At 44.4% G+C, this 15,662-nt stretch overlaps 1 protein-coding gene across 1 annotated transcript in view; it reads left to right on the top strand.

The window, feature by feature from the left end:
• TAFA4 (TAFA chemokine like family member 4) overlaps positions 1-15,662 on the top strand; it is a 422,848-nt gene that overhangs the window by 376,501 nt on the left and 30,685 nt on the right. The window contains exon 4 of the mRNA XM_068253832.1: positions 9,706-9,861. Within this exon, the coding sequence (XP_068109933.1) occupies positions 9,706-9,861 (156 nt within the window). The remainder of the gene's footprint in view (positions 1-9,705; positions 9,862-15,662) is intronic.

Genomic DNA, 15,662 nt, shown 5'->3' with positions numbered 1-15,662 from the left:
AAGGACCTTGTCCCGGCTCTGGTTGTCTTAGTTGATTTAAATCATATTTTTAATCCTTTGTCACAAAAATCTTGCTGAAGACTAAAAATAGAAAAGTACCGTCTAATAACAATAAATTATAAAAAGGCTTGTGCAATTGTATCATTTTTTTTTTTTTAAACCATCAGTTTACACATTAAATTGAGCACTTTAGTTATTTGCTTTGGAGACATTTTTCAAAGCGTTTGGAGGAATTATATTGACTGCAGAACTGTTTTCCTTCTGTGTTTTTTTTCACACCTAGGGCAACAAAAGGTTTACTTTGAGCTGTAATAGGCTTCTTACCTCTTGTGCTTGAACGAGACACTGTTGACAACAACAGCCACAATTGTACAATGTGGCAATCTGAAAAGATATTGTAGCTCAGTAAATGGAATGAGCTGTCTCCCCATGGACAGTGGAAACAGGAACACACGCTCTGTGCATTCACTGTGTTTCAAAAGTCACATTGCCTGGAAAGGGTGCTAGTCTAATAAATCACACCTTAGTTTAGGGGGATGCATTGAAGAGATCTTCTTGTATTGCCTCCACGGGTGACAACAACAGCTGAGAAGCACAAAGGCACAATAATGGCAACTGTGCTGTAGGTTACAGAGTCCTTCGTTCTTAAACCAAGGATTGTTTTGTGCTCAAGGTCATCCAGGCTCTGGGTTTGAATTGCGAAAGTCTCGCTTTGTGTGAATGAAAGGGTCCAGCCTTTCAACCTTACATCTTGCTAACGTTACCGGGAATTCAGTTTAAACATACGCTGTGACAAATATATGTTCCAGGGTTTTTTTTATTTTTAAAGCAGCGTTTTATGAATTCTCTTCAAAGGATTTTTTGACCATGAAGGGCCAAAGTGTACCATTTAGCACTTTGTTCAGCATGAATGTTAAACAAGGTGGAGCAGAAGAGGTCAGGGGCATCCTGGGAACTGAAGATGCACATAAGGATTTACTGGAAGATGCACATAAGGATTTACCCAGAACTAAAGATAGATAAAGAAAGGAGCTTGGCGTGAAATAAATTTACAATAGATGCAAGGGGCTTGATTCACTAAGACAAATAGCATGCCTTATCAAGGTTAACATGCCTTATCAAAGTTAACATGCCTTATCAGAGTAGTATAACGAGCGCTATGAACCCGCAGGAGCTCAGGGCAGGACAAGTGGAGCTCTCGTCATTGCCAATTAGCAGGCATAAGTTCGTAGGCTACTCTGATAAGGCACGTTAACTTTGATAAGGAGTGTTAACTTTGATAAGGCATACTATTTGTCTTATTGAACCAAGCCGAAGGTGTTCATGAAAAATTAGTTTAAAGGTAGCCAAACACTGGTTGATTTGCCATCAGATTCGACCAACAGATAGATCCCTCTCTGATCGAATCTGATCAGAGAGGGATCGTATGGCTGCCTTTACTGCAAACATATTGTGAATCGATTTCAGCCTGAAACCGATTCACCAGCTGCCGCTGTCGCCTGTCCGTCTCCCCCCCCCCCCCCCCCGCGCATACATTACCTGAAGCCTGGTCCCGGGCATCTTCTCCACATCACGGCATCCGCGTATAACTTTCTGTCACTCCAGTGACAGCGGAAGTTCAAATCTATTTGTACTTCCACTGTCACTGCAGTGACACAGGAAGTTATACACGGGTGCCGTGATGCGGAAGGTGATGCGGAGAAGATGCCAGCCGGGAGCTGGGAGGTGATGCGGAAAAGATGCCGGGAGCCAGCTTCAGGTAATGTATACCTGCATCGATCGTACGCCGCTAGCGATGCGCTCCCTACCCGCGGGCGATCGATGGTAATTTCCCGCACGGAGCGATCGATGGGACCGATCTATTTCAGGACGAAATAGATCGAAATTTAGCGTTTAAAATGAACGATGTTACAGAAGATTCGATCCCAGTGATCGAATCTGCTGTCGATCAGCGGGTAATCGGCCTAGTGTATGGCCAGCTTAAGCCTCATTCTAAAAGTTGAATGAATATTACTCGTATTATTATTATTATTTAGTATTTACATAGCACCAACATCTTCCCCAGCGCTTTACCGAGTATATAATCTTGTTACTAACTGTCTCTCAGAGTAGCTCACAGAGTAACCCTTACTATAGTAATATGTCCATTGTATACTAGGGCCAATTTGTGAAGAAGCCAATTAACTGTATGTTTTTGAGATGTAGGAGGAAACCGGAGTTCTCAGAGGGAACCCACACAGACACAGGAAGGACATACAAAACATATGCTAATAATTCCCTGGCTGAACCAGGGACCCAGCACTGCAAGGCAGTAATCCACTGTGCCACCATGCTGCCCCTCCTCTTTATGATTCAACTTCTCTCTTTTTTGTTAATTTGATCTTCAGAAATAAGGCAGACAAAGGCTTGAGTCATGGGTCCCTATTCAATTCACTTTTTCTCATAAGTTTCCTCCTAGGTGGTATTTTCACACCTTAAGACAAGACAAAACAAATAACATTTATATTGTGCTTTTCTCCTGGCAGACTTAAAGTGTTTGAGCTGCAGCCACTAGGGTGTGCTCAGTAGGCAGCAGCAGTGTTAGGGGGTCTAGCCTAAGCGCTCCTTACCGAATAGGTACTGGATTACTGAACAGGAAGAGCCAAGATTCGAGCCTTGGTCTCCTTTGTCAGAGGCAAAGCCCTTAACTATCCAGCCAATTAAATTGACTTATAAACCACTAGCAAGTAAGGAAGTACCCAGAATAATTTTGAGAATACTTTCTCATCTACTTTTTTCAATTGCACAGTGCTAAAAGGTTATTTTAAGCAGAATATTCGCCTAGGAGAAAACTTTGGAGAAAAAGTGGATTGAGTAAGGACCATGTTCTCATATAGGATGGTTAGGACTTGATTTGATCATGACTGTACACATTTCCTATGTTCCCATTAGTTGATGTTAGTTGAGAAATTGGTTAGTTTTTTGTTTGTTTTTTTTTTTTTTAAGCAGATTTCTTTCTATTTACCTTTGACGGTAGTTCTTCGACACCTCTCCCTCTCTCAGAACATGTCACCAAACTGAGCTGAGCATGCATTGCCTGCAACAGATCATCATCATGCAAATACATTTCTGGCTTGGTTGGACTTGTACTTTTTGGCCTGTTGACCAGGTGCCCTCACCTCATCTCATACACACAGCCCCCCCCCCCCCCCATATGCAACATTGCTCATATTTTATGTAGAGCAGCTCACTCACTCACTCACCTCCTCCCATGTATAGTCGTTCACCACATTTGGCATCCTCCCCACTTCTGTGTGCAGAATCCCCTCACGTGCAGTCTTCCTATGCCATTTTTTGTTTGGGTACCCAATTCATGTGCGGCAAACCCCGTTTGTATGCACATTCATTTCCCATGTGCAGCATACATGTAAAATGTGGCCTCAGTGGCGTATCTAGAGGAGTGCAGGCATGTCTAGTGCCATGCCTGCCCCCATGCTGCCCGCCACCTCCGCATCTTGTGCCTCCTGTTCCACGATGCCTCCGGTCCTCCACCCACTGGCTCTCTGTCCCTCACTGTCAGTCTTAGAGCAGTGGCAAGAGGAGAGACAGACAGGCCGCACACCACCCGCTCTGCCCGTCAAATCTGGAAGCGGCATCATCGGTCACTTCCTGTATTTAAAGCTTACCGGGCGGGAAGTGTGCGCTCTCTCTGTCTCTCTTCTTGCCACTGAACAGAGAGCCAGGGGGATGCGGTAGTGGTGAGGACCAGAAAACATATTCAGGGGAAGAACTGCAGGAAGGTCAAAATAATGGTAACATTACCTATGAAATGTCAATACCTTTGTTCTGGGCATCGCATAAACTGTCCTGAATGCCTGTAAGCAAACGCATGTGGCTGATTTTCCAAATGCGTGGCCTGGAGATCACTGTATCCTAACATCTAATGGTGGGAATACATGGTTCCTTTCTGGCGCTCAATTCTCCTCTCAATCATTTTTGCTGCTCGATTTTGCCGTCGATTCTCTTATCTTCCGCTCGTTTTTATTATCTTTTTCCATATACCTCTATCAGAAATCGAGCAGCGAAAGGATCGAACGGGAGATTGGACTTGTCGGAAATTATCTATCGAACCATCTAATCACCTCAAAAACGAACCGTGTATTCCCAACATAACCTTTTTAAGCATTGGCTTCTTCCTCCTAAATCTTAAGGGGGGAGGGGGGGGGGGGGGAGATTGGGAATCGGGTTGTGCAAGAGGAGTTTACAATCTAATCCCTGCCGCACTTGGCTATGTAATTATTTTATCTTGATGCACCTGATCCCGCCCTGATTCGGGGTGATAAAAGTCTCATGTCTGTAATGGCCTTGACACGAAAGCATCAGTCATCAGACATTGCCCTCAGATAAACTTGGAGTGTGTCCTCAGGCAGGAAGTCCTTGACCACAGATCGAATTCACAGTGTGCCAGACAGAAAAGAAGACTACTATGTACTATTTATATACATTCAACAAATGCCTCATCAGTACTTACAAAAAACCTCTACCTGGCGGATTACCTTTGTAAATACTTCTTCGTACCAAGCATCTGAATTGAGCTATCTTTGCCGCATTTCCTCTGTTCCATCCCGAGGATCCAGACGTCTGTACTTGCCGACCCTCTCTTCTCTTATTGAGTTATTACAGAGCGTGCAAGTGAACAGGATAAACAAGGCCTTGCAAGTGTCATTGATAAACTGTGAAAACAGCAGGAAACTCGCAGTCTTTCGATGAGCAGATGAGATGATCATTTGGAAAGTATAAAACATTAGCAAGGCAAAATGAGTTCTTAGGGGGGAAAAACAGAATGAAGAGAGAAGTGACACAGTCGTCTTGGGATTTATCACTATTTGCAGAGAATGCTGGAAGTTGTGGAGTGATGCCAAGTGACATCACAGCAAGATCACACTTCCCTCTGTGTTATGTTATATCAAAGCACGCCTTCTGTGTGCATACATTTTAAATCGGCGCTGGTAGACTTGGGCGCAGGATACAGCCGGTATATGGCTGATCCTGCTTCTGCACAAGTCTGGGCCGTGTTAATTACTATTCCCCCTCCAGGCAGCCATGGATGGTGGGGACTGATATAATTCGGCTTCCAGCGATTGCTGGAGACCGAATTATTGTGTTTTTTAAGCAACTTCGGCTCCGTCTTCTGACGGCGCCGATGTTACTCACTGAGCGCCGCTATAGATGTGATTCCTATAATAGTCTAAATCTACCAGCGCTGAAAAGAACTAAAGAACTGCTCCGTTCTGTGTTGTAATTCATTGCATTTCTCAAAGGAATGTCTTTCTTACTGATATATAGAAGTCATGCCTGTCCCAATACTGTGGCCTCCACGTAGGACTGTCTTAGATAAAACACCCACACTTAAGCCTTGTATACACGCCAGAAAAAGTACCCCAATGGCAGCCGATAGCAACCGCCTCTGTCGAGAGTAAGCATCTGATGCTCTACAACCCCTCAGGCAGCGATTAGCCTGGTGGATCGCACTGACTGAGAGTACAGTCCTCCCCACTCAACCTGCCTGCTGAACGATGTCTCTGCTGACGCTGCTGCTCCGTATGCATTTTGCCCCGCCCTTCCCACTCCGTAGCATATACAGATATACAGATGTATATTGGTATGTAGCTCTGTCCTCCCATGGATGTGCAGTCTAGGCTGTTTAGGGATTTAGAATTTTCCTCCCAGAGCATTCTGGGAAACCTGGGGCCATATGCAATTAACTTTTTCTCCTGAATTGCCTCCTAGGTGATATTTTCACACTTTATCAATAAAATGCCTTTTAAGCCACCAGCAACCAAGAAAATACTCAGAATAAATTTTGACAGCCCTTCTACATTTTGGCACTTTTTCATGAAAATTATCTCCTAGAAGAAAACTTAGGAGAAAAAGTAAATTGCATATGGCCCCAGATGTTGTTTCTATTCACTTCGGTACAAACAGTAAACAAACTTTTTGCAGTGATGCTCCTAACTGCAGTGAAGATGTTGCCACCTGTGATACATTTAAGAATGTAAATTGGGTGGAGGAAAGATTTTACAATGGGCGAACATTGACTATTTCATTTTTAAAATAATATTATTAAAAAATAAGCAATTTTATCCATTCATTTATATTCAGTAAAGTATCTCTGTAATATGTGGACGTGCTTTGAATACATATTAGCTTAGCACAGTTCCGATATAGCCTGTAGGTGTATGCGGTGTGCACACCTTTTAACCTGTGTCAGTTGCAGGATTGAGCACTGTGGGAAACTGAGCACGTTCAGGATGTACAAACGTGTTCCCCTTGGCTACAGCTGAGCAACACATTCTGTTGCTAAGATGAGGGGCAGATGGACGTCAACATGGCACACAACAACTTTTTCTCCTAAGTTTTCTCCTAAGAGATATTTTCACACCTTTTCAATAAAATGCCTTTTAAAGGGTTACTGAAAGAGAACCCGAGGCGGTGTGGGGGATGGGGGGGGGCATGTTCTACCCTCATGACAAGCCTCTGTGTCCCCACACCGCCACTCTCTGCCCCTCCCCCCCACCGCCGTGCTATAGCACCCCGAAATTAGCGACAATATTTGTCGCTACCTCGGAGGGTAAATAGAGGAGAGGGATTTCCTGTGGAAAACACCTGCTAGGGGGCGTTCATGCAGGCATTCGAGAGCTGCCATTGGGCAGCTCTCTCTCCCTGGCCGCGCCCGCTGTCACTTCCCTGCCACCCTGCACGTTGGGAGAGAAAGATCTCTCTCCTTCCAGCGTTGTGACCCAGAGGTCACAAAAGTGAAAGTGGGTGGATAGCAGCGGTTTTGGCGGCTACCTGATCCGCTCAGCCCCCTGAATCCGGTAGCATTTTTTTTTTATTTTGTGAGCCCACCTTGGGCTCTCTTTCAGTCTAAATAGAAATGTGTTTAACTTAGCTATAGCTTCTTGTAGCCCCCTGGAGTCATCCTGAGTCCCTCCAGCCAGCAGCGGAGACCCCTGCAAAGCTGGCCGATTTCTGCCAGTCGGCGGCTTCTGCGCATGTGTCCCCCAATATTTGTGTACTGCACATTCGCAGAATGCTCCCCGCTGTAGAAGCATTGAGGAGGCATGTGGCCGGCCAGCTTTGCCGGGTTTGCCGCTGCTAGCTGGAGGGAATCAGAGATGGACATTGTGGGCACAGGATGACTCCAGAGGGCTGGACTTAAGATTTTCTTTAACTGCTTGCCGACCGCGCCACGCCAATGGGCGTGGCCGCGGCGGCAGCCCCAGGACCGCCTAACGCCGAACGGCGTAAAGTCCTGGGGCAGCAGTTTGCAGGAGATTGCGCTTGGTGGACGGAGCTGAGCTCCGCCTTCAGTCTGTAAATACACGGCGAAACTGCCGTGTATTTACATGTACAGCGCTGCGATCACGGCTGTCCTCCGGGGGACAAGAGAGCGATCGGCTGTCATAGGCAGAAGCCTATGACAGCTGATCACCGTGATTGGCCGGTTGGGGGGAGGGAGGGGTTGTAGAAAAAAAATAAATAAAAAATAGTACTAAATATAAAAACAAAACAAAACAAATATTTACAAAAATAAATAAATAAACACAGTTCAGGGGATCCGACCCCATCAACAGAGAGCTCTGTTGGTGGGGGGAAAAGGGGGGGGGGGGGGTCACTTGTGTGCAGAGTTGTACGGCCCTGCAGCTTGGCCTTAAAGCTTCAGTTGCCAATTACGTAGAAAATAGCCTGGTCACTAGGGGGGGTTTAACACCATTGTCCTCAAGAGGTTAAGCCAACAGCAAGCAGAAAAATATTTTGAATACTTTTGACAGTAGTTTTTCACAAACTTTTTGGTAGTTTTATAATTGCAAAGTGCTGAAAAGTTATTTTAAACAAAATTATCTCCTAGAAGAAAACTCAGGAGAAAAAAATGAATTGAAGAAGGGTCCTGGGCCCATATGCAATTAACTTTTTCTCCGAGTTTTCTCCAAAGAGCTAATTTTTCATCTTCTGTTTAAAATAACTTTTCAGCACTCTGCACTTGCAGGGCTGCCTGGCAGGTGGCGGCGCTCGGACAATATCCAATAGATTTTTGTGCTGAAATCTCTTGGAAATCTGTCTGCAGTGGGTGGGCACTGCACTGGGCAAGCAATAGAGATTCAGATTCACCCAGAGAGAGATCTATCTGATGGTCAATCTGGTGGCATATTGACAGGTGTATAGCCACCTTAAGAATTATAGAATGAACAATTTGCTAGTATTAGCTGTGTTTTGCCCACCCTTGCAGGGGGCTCCCATGGCAGTTGCCATATCTAGTTTGGCTATGCCTAAAATGTTGCTGTACCAGAGGTGATGGTGTGCTGCTCAGAAAGAATTGTTTGAATTTCAGTGACTGTGCTGTATCAGATTTTGCCAGCAGATGTCACTGTGACTGAGATTTCAGGTGTTCTGTAAAACCTTTCAGTTGCTGAGGATATCATTTCTTGGGAGCGTAGATCTAGATATACAAATAACAATACACCCTTTAATCATTTGTTTCTTTAGGCATACATATGCTGTCACAATTTACCTCAATAGTCCTCGCTGAAAAGGAGATGAAGGTCTATAAATAGAGGCAACTGGCATTTCACATTTTTTGTTTGGAAAAACTACAACAATTTTAATTTCTTTTACACATTTTTTTGTATGTGTATTCATATGTCTATTATGTTTAATTAATATAGAAATTGCAGCTTAAATACTTACATCAAAACTATTCGCATCTCATTGACCATCTCTAGTCATAGGCAGTGGCGTAGCTAATGAGCTGTGGGCCCCGATGCAAGATTTACATTGGGGCCCCCCATGCACTCTATACATAACAATTGATACGGCGCCCCAAAACCTGGCAATGGAAACTACAATGTCAGAGGTGCAAGAAGGGGATGGGGAACAGTTTGTTAATGATTACCACTATTCAAAGTATCCATAGAAGTGATTTTTATGAGCACAGGACCAATAGAGAGCTAATACTGTAGTTGAGGGTGGGCTCTTCGGGGCCTCGATGTGGCTGCAACCTCTGCAACCCCCATTGCTCCGCCCTTGGTCATAGGCACAGCTTAGATTGCACCATTTTTATTTTTTAAGTTGACTTTTTCTTGCACTCCTCTCTAAATAGAACATTGTGATCTAGGATAAAAGACAGCAAAAGCATTCCTTACATGCGCCGTAGATGTCTTCTGCAGGATGTCATCCTGTAATATTACAGCGAGGAGAGCGCCAGCGCATATCACTAAGGCTGCATCTGAAATGACAACCAGCTCATGTGTGCAGCACCTCTAATAGGCTTTCTGCACACTTCGCATTCAATTCAGATGCAAATTTTGCTTAGCTGCTCACAAGGTTTTAAATTTAGGTTAGGTCACTTGCCCGGAGGCTTGCCTTACCGTGGCGCAAGTGTCTAGTACATTATACTTTGCATGCAAACCATACTGGAAGCTAAAGTTCCTCCTAGTGTAATAAATATTAGCACTTGTTTTGGATGCAGGGCATGCATTTTCCAGTCTAATAGAGGCGGTGTATGCCTGTGCGATTAACCATTCAATTGCAGCATGTGTTTAGGGATGCGCAGCCTTCCCCTCACTTTTTCTTAACTCTGTAATATTACAGTACTGGTAATAATGACCTATTACATAAGGTTTATATTTCCCTTTGCTGATTGGCATCTGTTAACTGTATCCACAGGTTATCATCAGGTCAAGCAAGGCACATGTGAGGTGGTCGCGGTGCATCGATGCTGCAATAAAAACCGGATTGAGGAGAGATCGCAGACTGTGAAATGCTCTTGTTTCCCTGGGCAGGTAGCTGGAACTACCAGAGCGCAGCCATCTTGTGTGGAAGGTAAACAACAGGTCTTTTTTTTATAAATGCCATACACTGGAATATTACTGAGATCCCTTTGTGATTTGTATTTTACATGTTTAGTGTGATTTGCCTTTTTTAAACAGAAGGTACTTGTTATAATTTAGCTTTAAAGGGAACCTAAAGTGAGTAAAATTATTTAAAATAAACACATGATATAGCTGCAAATGAATATTACATACTTACCTCACCGCCATTTCCTCTCAGAAGCTCGCCATTTTCTTCTTACAGTGATCCCTTCCAGTTCTGACAATATTTTGTCATAACTAAAATATACCAGTTGCTGTCAGTTATAAATCAGCAGCTGTCAGTTACAACTGAATGTGCAAGGTAATGTTCATGTTTCCCTATGGCTCAAGTGGGTGATATTACAGTTTAACAGTGTACTGACCAGGAAGCTGTTATGGGGTAATGGCCATTTTTAACATGGAAAATAGAGAATTCCATTGATCACAGTGGACAAATGGGACGCAGGCTAGGAGAAAGAGATGCAGGAGTAGACTACACAGGAGGTAAGTATGACCTGTATATGGTTATTTTTACTTTTTGTTTTCAGTTCAGGTTCTCTCAAGTGAACATCTTTGGTTACCCACAATGCACCGCTACATGTTTAGTGTACACTTTATATTATATGTACATGCGTTTAGGTGGTTAAAGCAATCCTGAAGTCCATAAAATAAAAAAGACAGCGTCTTTCTTAAAGGGAACCTGTACTGAGTAAAATTATTTAAAATAAAAATGTGAGGTAACTTCAAATGAACATTACATAGTTACCTTGCCATCAGTTCCTCTCAGAAGCTCACCATTTTCTTCTGACAATAATCCCTTCCAGTTCTGACAACATTTTGTCAGAACTGAAATATATCAGTTGCTGTCAGTTATATATCAGTTGCTGTCAGTTACAGCTGAGAAGAGAACTGATGTGTCCATGTTTCCCTATGGCTCAAGTGGGCGATGTTACAGTTTAACTGTGTGCTGACCAGGAAGCTGTTATGGGGTAATGGCCATTTTCAAAATGGAGGATGGAGAATTCCATTGATCACAGTGAACAAGCAGGACACAGGAGAGGAGAAAGAGATTGAGGAGTAGACTACACGGGAGGTAAGTATGACTTCTGTATGGTTATTTTGACTTTTAATTTTCAGTTCAGGTTTTCTTTAAAGGACAACTATCAAAGTTACTGTAACTAAAATTCTAAATGCCACATATATTTCCAGTAATTACAAGCAAATAGCAATACAAACAATGGGCTGGGAACTTAGTGCCATGTTTTTATGCCCCAGTAGGGGATCAGCAGGATTCTTGGTAAAAGGTATCTGTAATGCTGGGCATACACGGTTCGTTTATGCGCCGGTATCGAGCCAGGAGCTCGATGCCTGCGCGTCATCGCTCGTCCGTGTGGATCGATTCCTGCTCGTCCCAGCGGACGCTTCTTATCAGCGCTTTGTTTTTTTCTATTGTCCACCCGCGGGGATCGAGCGCGGTATCGATCCGCAGCGGTGATCGGATCTTAACAATCGAGCCATCAGCGACTCGATCGATAAGAACTATCTAACCGTGTATGCCTAGCATAACACTTGAGAATCAGCACTTCCACCAAACATGATAAAGATTACCCTCTTGGTCACATTCCCTAAAGCATAAACTAGGATTATTAGGTGAGAGTTTGTGTAGTCCGGAGTGAGTCATATAGTTTCTATATACAAGGTGCATGTGTAGCTTTAAAGCAGATTATTATTGACCATTTTGGCTAACCTAAGTATCATGACAATTGGTGCAACATTAGTGTTTCCTGAAAAATGCCAACCTTTCCCCTACACTTACCCTAGTATTCTTCTCTTTTTTGGGGGTGGTGACATCACCAGCATGCAGGGATAACCATTGGCCAGCAGCATCAGACTGCTCTGCCTATGCATGCCCAGTAACCCCAGCTTGAATTAAAATATCAGCATGGGTCCACACCAAGCTTAGTCAGGTGGCACAGGCAACTTGGTGATCCTTGTGTGCCTCCGGGACGAAGCAGTTAAAAATGCATCCAGTTGATCTGCCATAGTCCACAATGTTTCCAGCTATGGCAGCACCAGGAATGAAATTTGATCTGATATCAGTGAACTGCACAGGAAAGAGCCATGCAGCTCTGCAGTGGTTCACTGCACCAATTTCCAGTTTCCTCAAGCATGAGTGTGGTGCAGAGTAGGGCACACAGTAAGTTTTGGCTGCAGCTGAGCGGGGGGAGCAGTAATAGGTGCTAGCAGTGGCATAGATAAGGAGCTATGGGCCCCGATGCAAGTTTTACAATGGGGCCCCCCAAGCACTCTATACCTAACAATTGATATGGCGCACCAAAACCTGCCAATGGCAACTACAGGTGCAAGAAGGGGATGGAGAGCAGTTTGTTAATGATTACCACTATTCAGAGTATCTATAGAAGTGATTATTATGAGCACAGCACCAATAGAGAGCTAATACTAAAGTTGAGGAAGGGCCCTTCGGGGCCCCTCTGGCCCAAGGGCCCCAATGTGGTCGCTACCATAGTCGGCCTTTGACCTGAGCGACCGGAGCGGTCGCTCAGGGCGCCGGCCTCCAAGGGGGCACCTATAGCTGTTTAGCTATACTGAGGGCACCTACACCTGATTTCCTATACTGGGTGCACCTATAGCTGGCTACCTATACTGGAGGCACCTACGCCTGGCTACCTATGGGGGGATAAAGACCTTCAACTGACTTCCTATACTGGGGGCACCTATGCTTGGCAACCTATATTTAGAGCACCTACACATGAGATCCTATACTGCGGTCACCTATACCTGGCTACCTACCTATACTGAGTCAGATGGCTTTTTTTTTGGGGGGGGGGGGGGGTGCACTGCGGCTATAACGCGTGGTGCAAATTGTCGGTGCTGTGCTATCATTCTAAATGGGTTGTGATTGTTTTTATTAATATTCCTGAAAAGTTCTAGCCTTCATTTTTAAATACAGTATATTCCGGATAATGCACTCTTTCCGTCCATTCGTGGTTATTAATAGTATTTTTTCTATTATACATATGTGGCATGCCACGGAGATCTGAGCATTTGGAGTGATGTGTCACAACATCAAAAACGTTGGGAACCACTGTCCTAGGCGATATCTCAGGAGAAAAGGTGAATTGCATATGGGCCTGAATGAGTGTGTGTGTGTGTGTGTGTGTGTGTGTGTGTGTGTGTGTGTGTGTGTGTGTGTGTGTGTGTGTGTGTGTGTGTGTGTGTGTGTGTGTGTGTGTGTGTGAGTGCATGCTTGCATGTGCATGTGTGTGTGAAGAGGATGAAGGACGCGCACGAAAATCAGGTTTTGCTCAGGGCGCTGTGAAACCTAAGGCCGGCCCTGGTCGCTACCACTGCACCCCCTATTGCTACGCCCCTGGGTGCTGGGCTATAATATAGCTGAGTGGCGGAGTAATTTGAGTGCCAAAGTTGGTGGTGGGGAGAGTGGTAATAGGTCCCGAGTCTTAAAACTTACAGAGAGTAGTGAGAGGTTAATGTTAGGTGCAGGTGTGGTACTTTAGTGTTAGGAGTAGGTTCAAGGAGGTTAGTGTTAGACATAGGGGATGGTCAGTGTGAGAATTAGGTTACAGAGGGTGATAGTAGAATATCGATATAATTATCAATACAGCAGAGTTCCCAGTGTCCGGCACCAGCAGGGATTGCCTGATGCTGGATACATGTGCTTGCTGGTTGCTTCAGCAACTGGACGAAAAAAGCACAAACCTCCCTCCTCGTGCAGGACAAAATACTCACCGAGCCTCCAATGATGTCTTGTAGCTCCTATCAGGCTCCTGTCGGCTTTCTGGCGTTGTGCGTGTCTGGCTCCCAGCGAGCCACCTGACCCACGTCGGGTCATGTGACACGCCAGGAGCTATGCACAGACGCCATAAAGCCACTAGGAGCCTGCTAGGAGCTACAAGATGTGGCTGGCGGCTCGGTAAGTTTCTTGTGGCCAGCAACCCCACTCCCTAAAAAACAGTCCCCATTATGCCTCCAGGCATGCCAGTTAGTTGAAACTTGCTGTTGTCTCAGTTCTGGATAACGGGGACTTTGCTGTATTCTACCATTAGGAATAGTAGAATATTGGCAAAATTACCAACATTCTACTATCGTCATCATTAACTTGTGCCCTTTTTATCGGGTCTCTTTATTAAATGTGCGCTACCCCAGGACCCTTCACAGGTACGAGGGTTATATAGTTACATCTTTGTTTACACCAGACGATGGCCTCATTAACCAAAGCAGCTTTGTTTCTACCTCTGTAGCTAAAACACTGACAATAGCTCCAATGCTCCAGCAAACCATCATCTGAAGCCATGCAGAGAATTCCCTGCTTGCTATTACGTTGCTGAGCAAGGAATTAATTGCCTGTGTGCTACAGTCCTAAGAAGAAAGCTAGGGACTCAGACCACCAACCTCCACTCAAAAGATAAAATATATTTTTTTCCCTTCTGTGTTGCTTTTGATCAATGAATGGACACACTTCTAATAGCTGCCGTACTAGAGCCATACCTAGCAAGCAGATTTTCCTGTGACATGCCATTCTGACATTTAACAGTAGAGGGAGCTTTGCTAGCTTATAAATTACGCTTCCTTTTAAATAGCAAGCTGATGTGAGTGTTCTTATGACAGTAACCCCTGCGCTGCCTCTGCTGGAACAGGAAGGTTGTAATAGAAATATCTACAGTTATTGTGTCTCATACATAAATATTGTCTAACATGAAGCTGGTAACATCATCTACTACAGTAAATGAACATATTCTAAGCGCGCTTCAGTGCTCTCTGTGTTGTGTTTGTATTAATGATGTTTCCTGTTGCTCCTCAATCTGTTCCAGTATAAAACAAGGCAATTCATCTTTCTCTTCAGCTTTCATTTTGTTACAATCGTGAAATAAGGATTCAGGAAACAGGTGTTGATTCTTGTGAGCTTATTAGCAGCAAGGAATGATCTGGCGTTCCAGGTAGAATTCATTCAGTCAAAATGGTCTATTCATTCTCCAAACATTCCACCCAGTGGCATAGGGGTGCAGAGACTGCGACTGACTACATTGGGGCCCCTGGGTGAGAAGGGCCTGGCAGGGGTCCTACTTCAGCTGCTGTATTAACTCTTCATTGGTGAAACGCTGGTAAAGATCACCTCTGTGTGTCAGCGCACTCTACCACAGGGTCATATGAATCGATTTTTTGGCATTGCAGTGCGATGTAAGTAGGCAAAGCTTCTCACTGCAATGCTCTGGCCAGGTATAAAAACAACCTTAATATTTAGGTGATGGGCTGGCGAGCCCCTGCAACCACCTTACCATCTACAGATCAACCCATAGACATTGCAGTGCAGTGTCCGCTGAAACAGAGTACTATCTTCTGAAACAAGCCTTCCAATACACATCAATTAATAGAGTTCATTCATCAATCATAGGGTATCCATGATGTAAAAAGAAAGCCCATGCCCAGCTGTATTTTGTATTGCACTAGGACACTACCACCTCTAGTCACAATGAGGAATAACTTGTATGTATATTACAGGAAATTGGGGTCCTAACTCCTCCATCCTCTCCACTCACTGACTGCACTACCATACTCCATGGGAGGATGGTTTGGCCATGCTGATAAATAAAGATCTCTAATCTACAGGCCTCTGAGTGCTTTTCAGTTGAAATTATATGTAGGAAAATGGCAGCATTCATACCCACATGTGTGTCAGTGCTTGACACCCATTACACTTATGGACCAGTACAAATCTACCATATGTCATGGGCA

Source organism: Hyperolius riggenbachi, chromosome 9 (genome assembly GCF_040937935.1).
Source record: "Hyperolius riggenbachi isolate aHypRig1 chromosome 9, aHypRig1.pri, whole genome shotgun sequence".
In the NCBI taxonomy this organism is placed as follows: Eukaryota; Metazoa; Chordata; class Amphibia; order Anura; family Hyperoliidae; genus Hyperolius; species Hyperolius riggenbachi.
The sequence above is the reverse complement of the archived record's forward strand: the minus strand, read 5'-3'. Positions and strand labels throughout refer to the sequence as shown.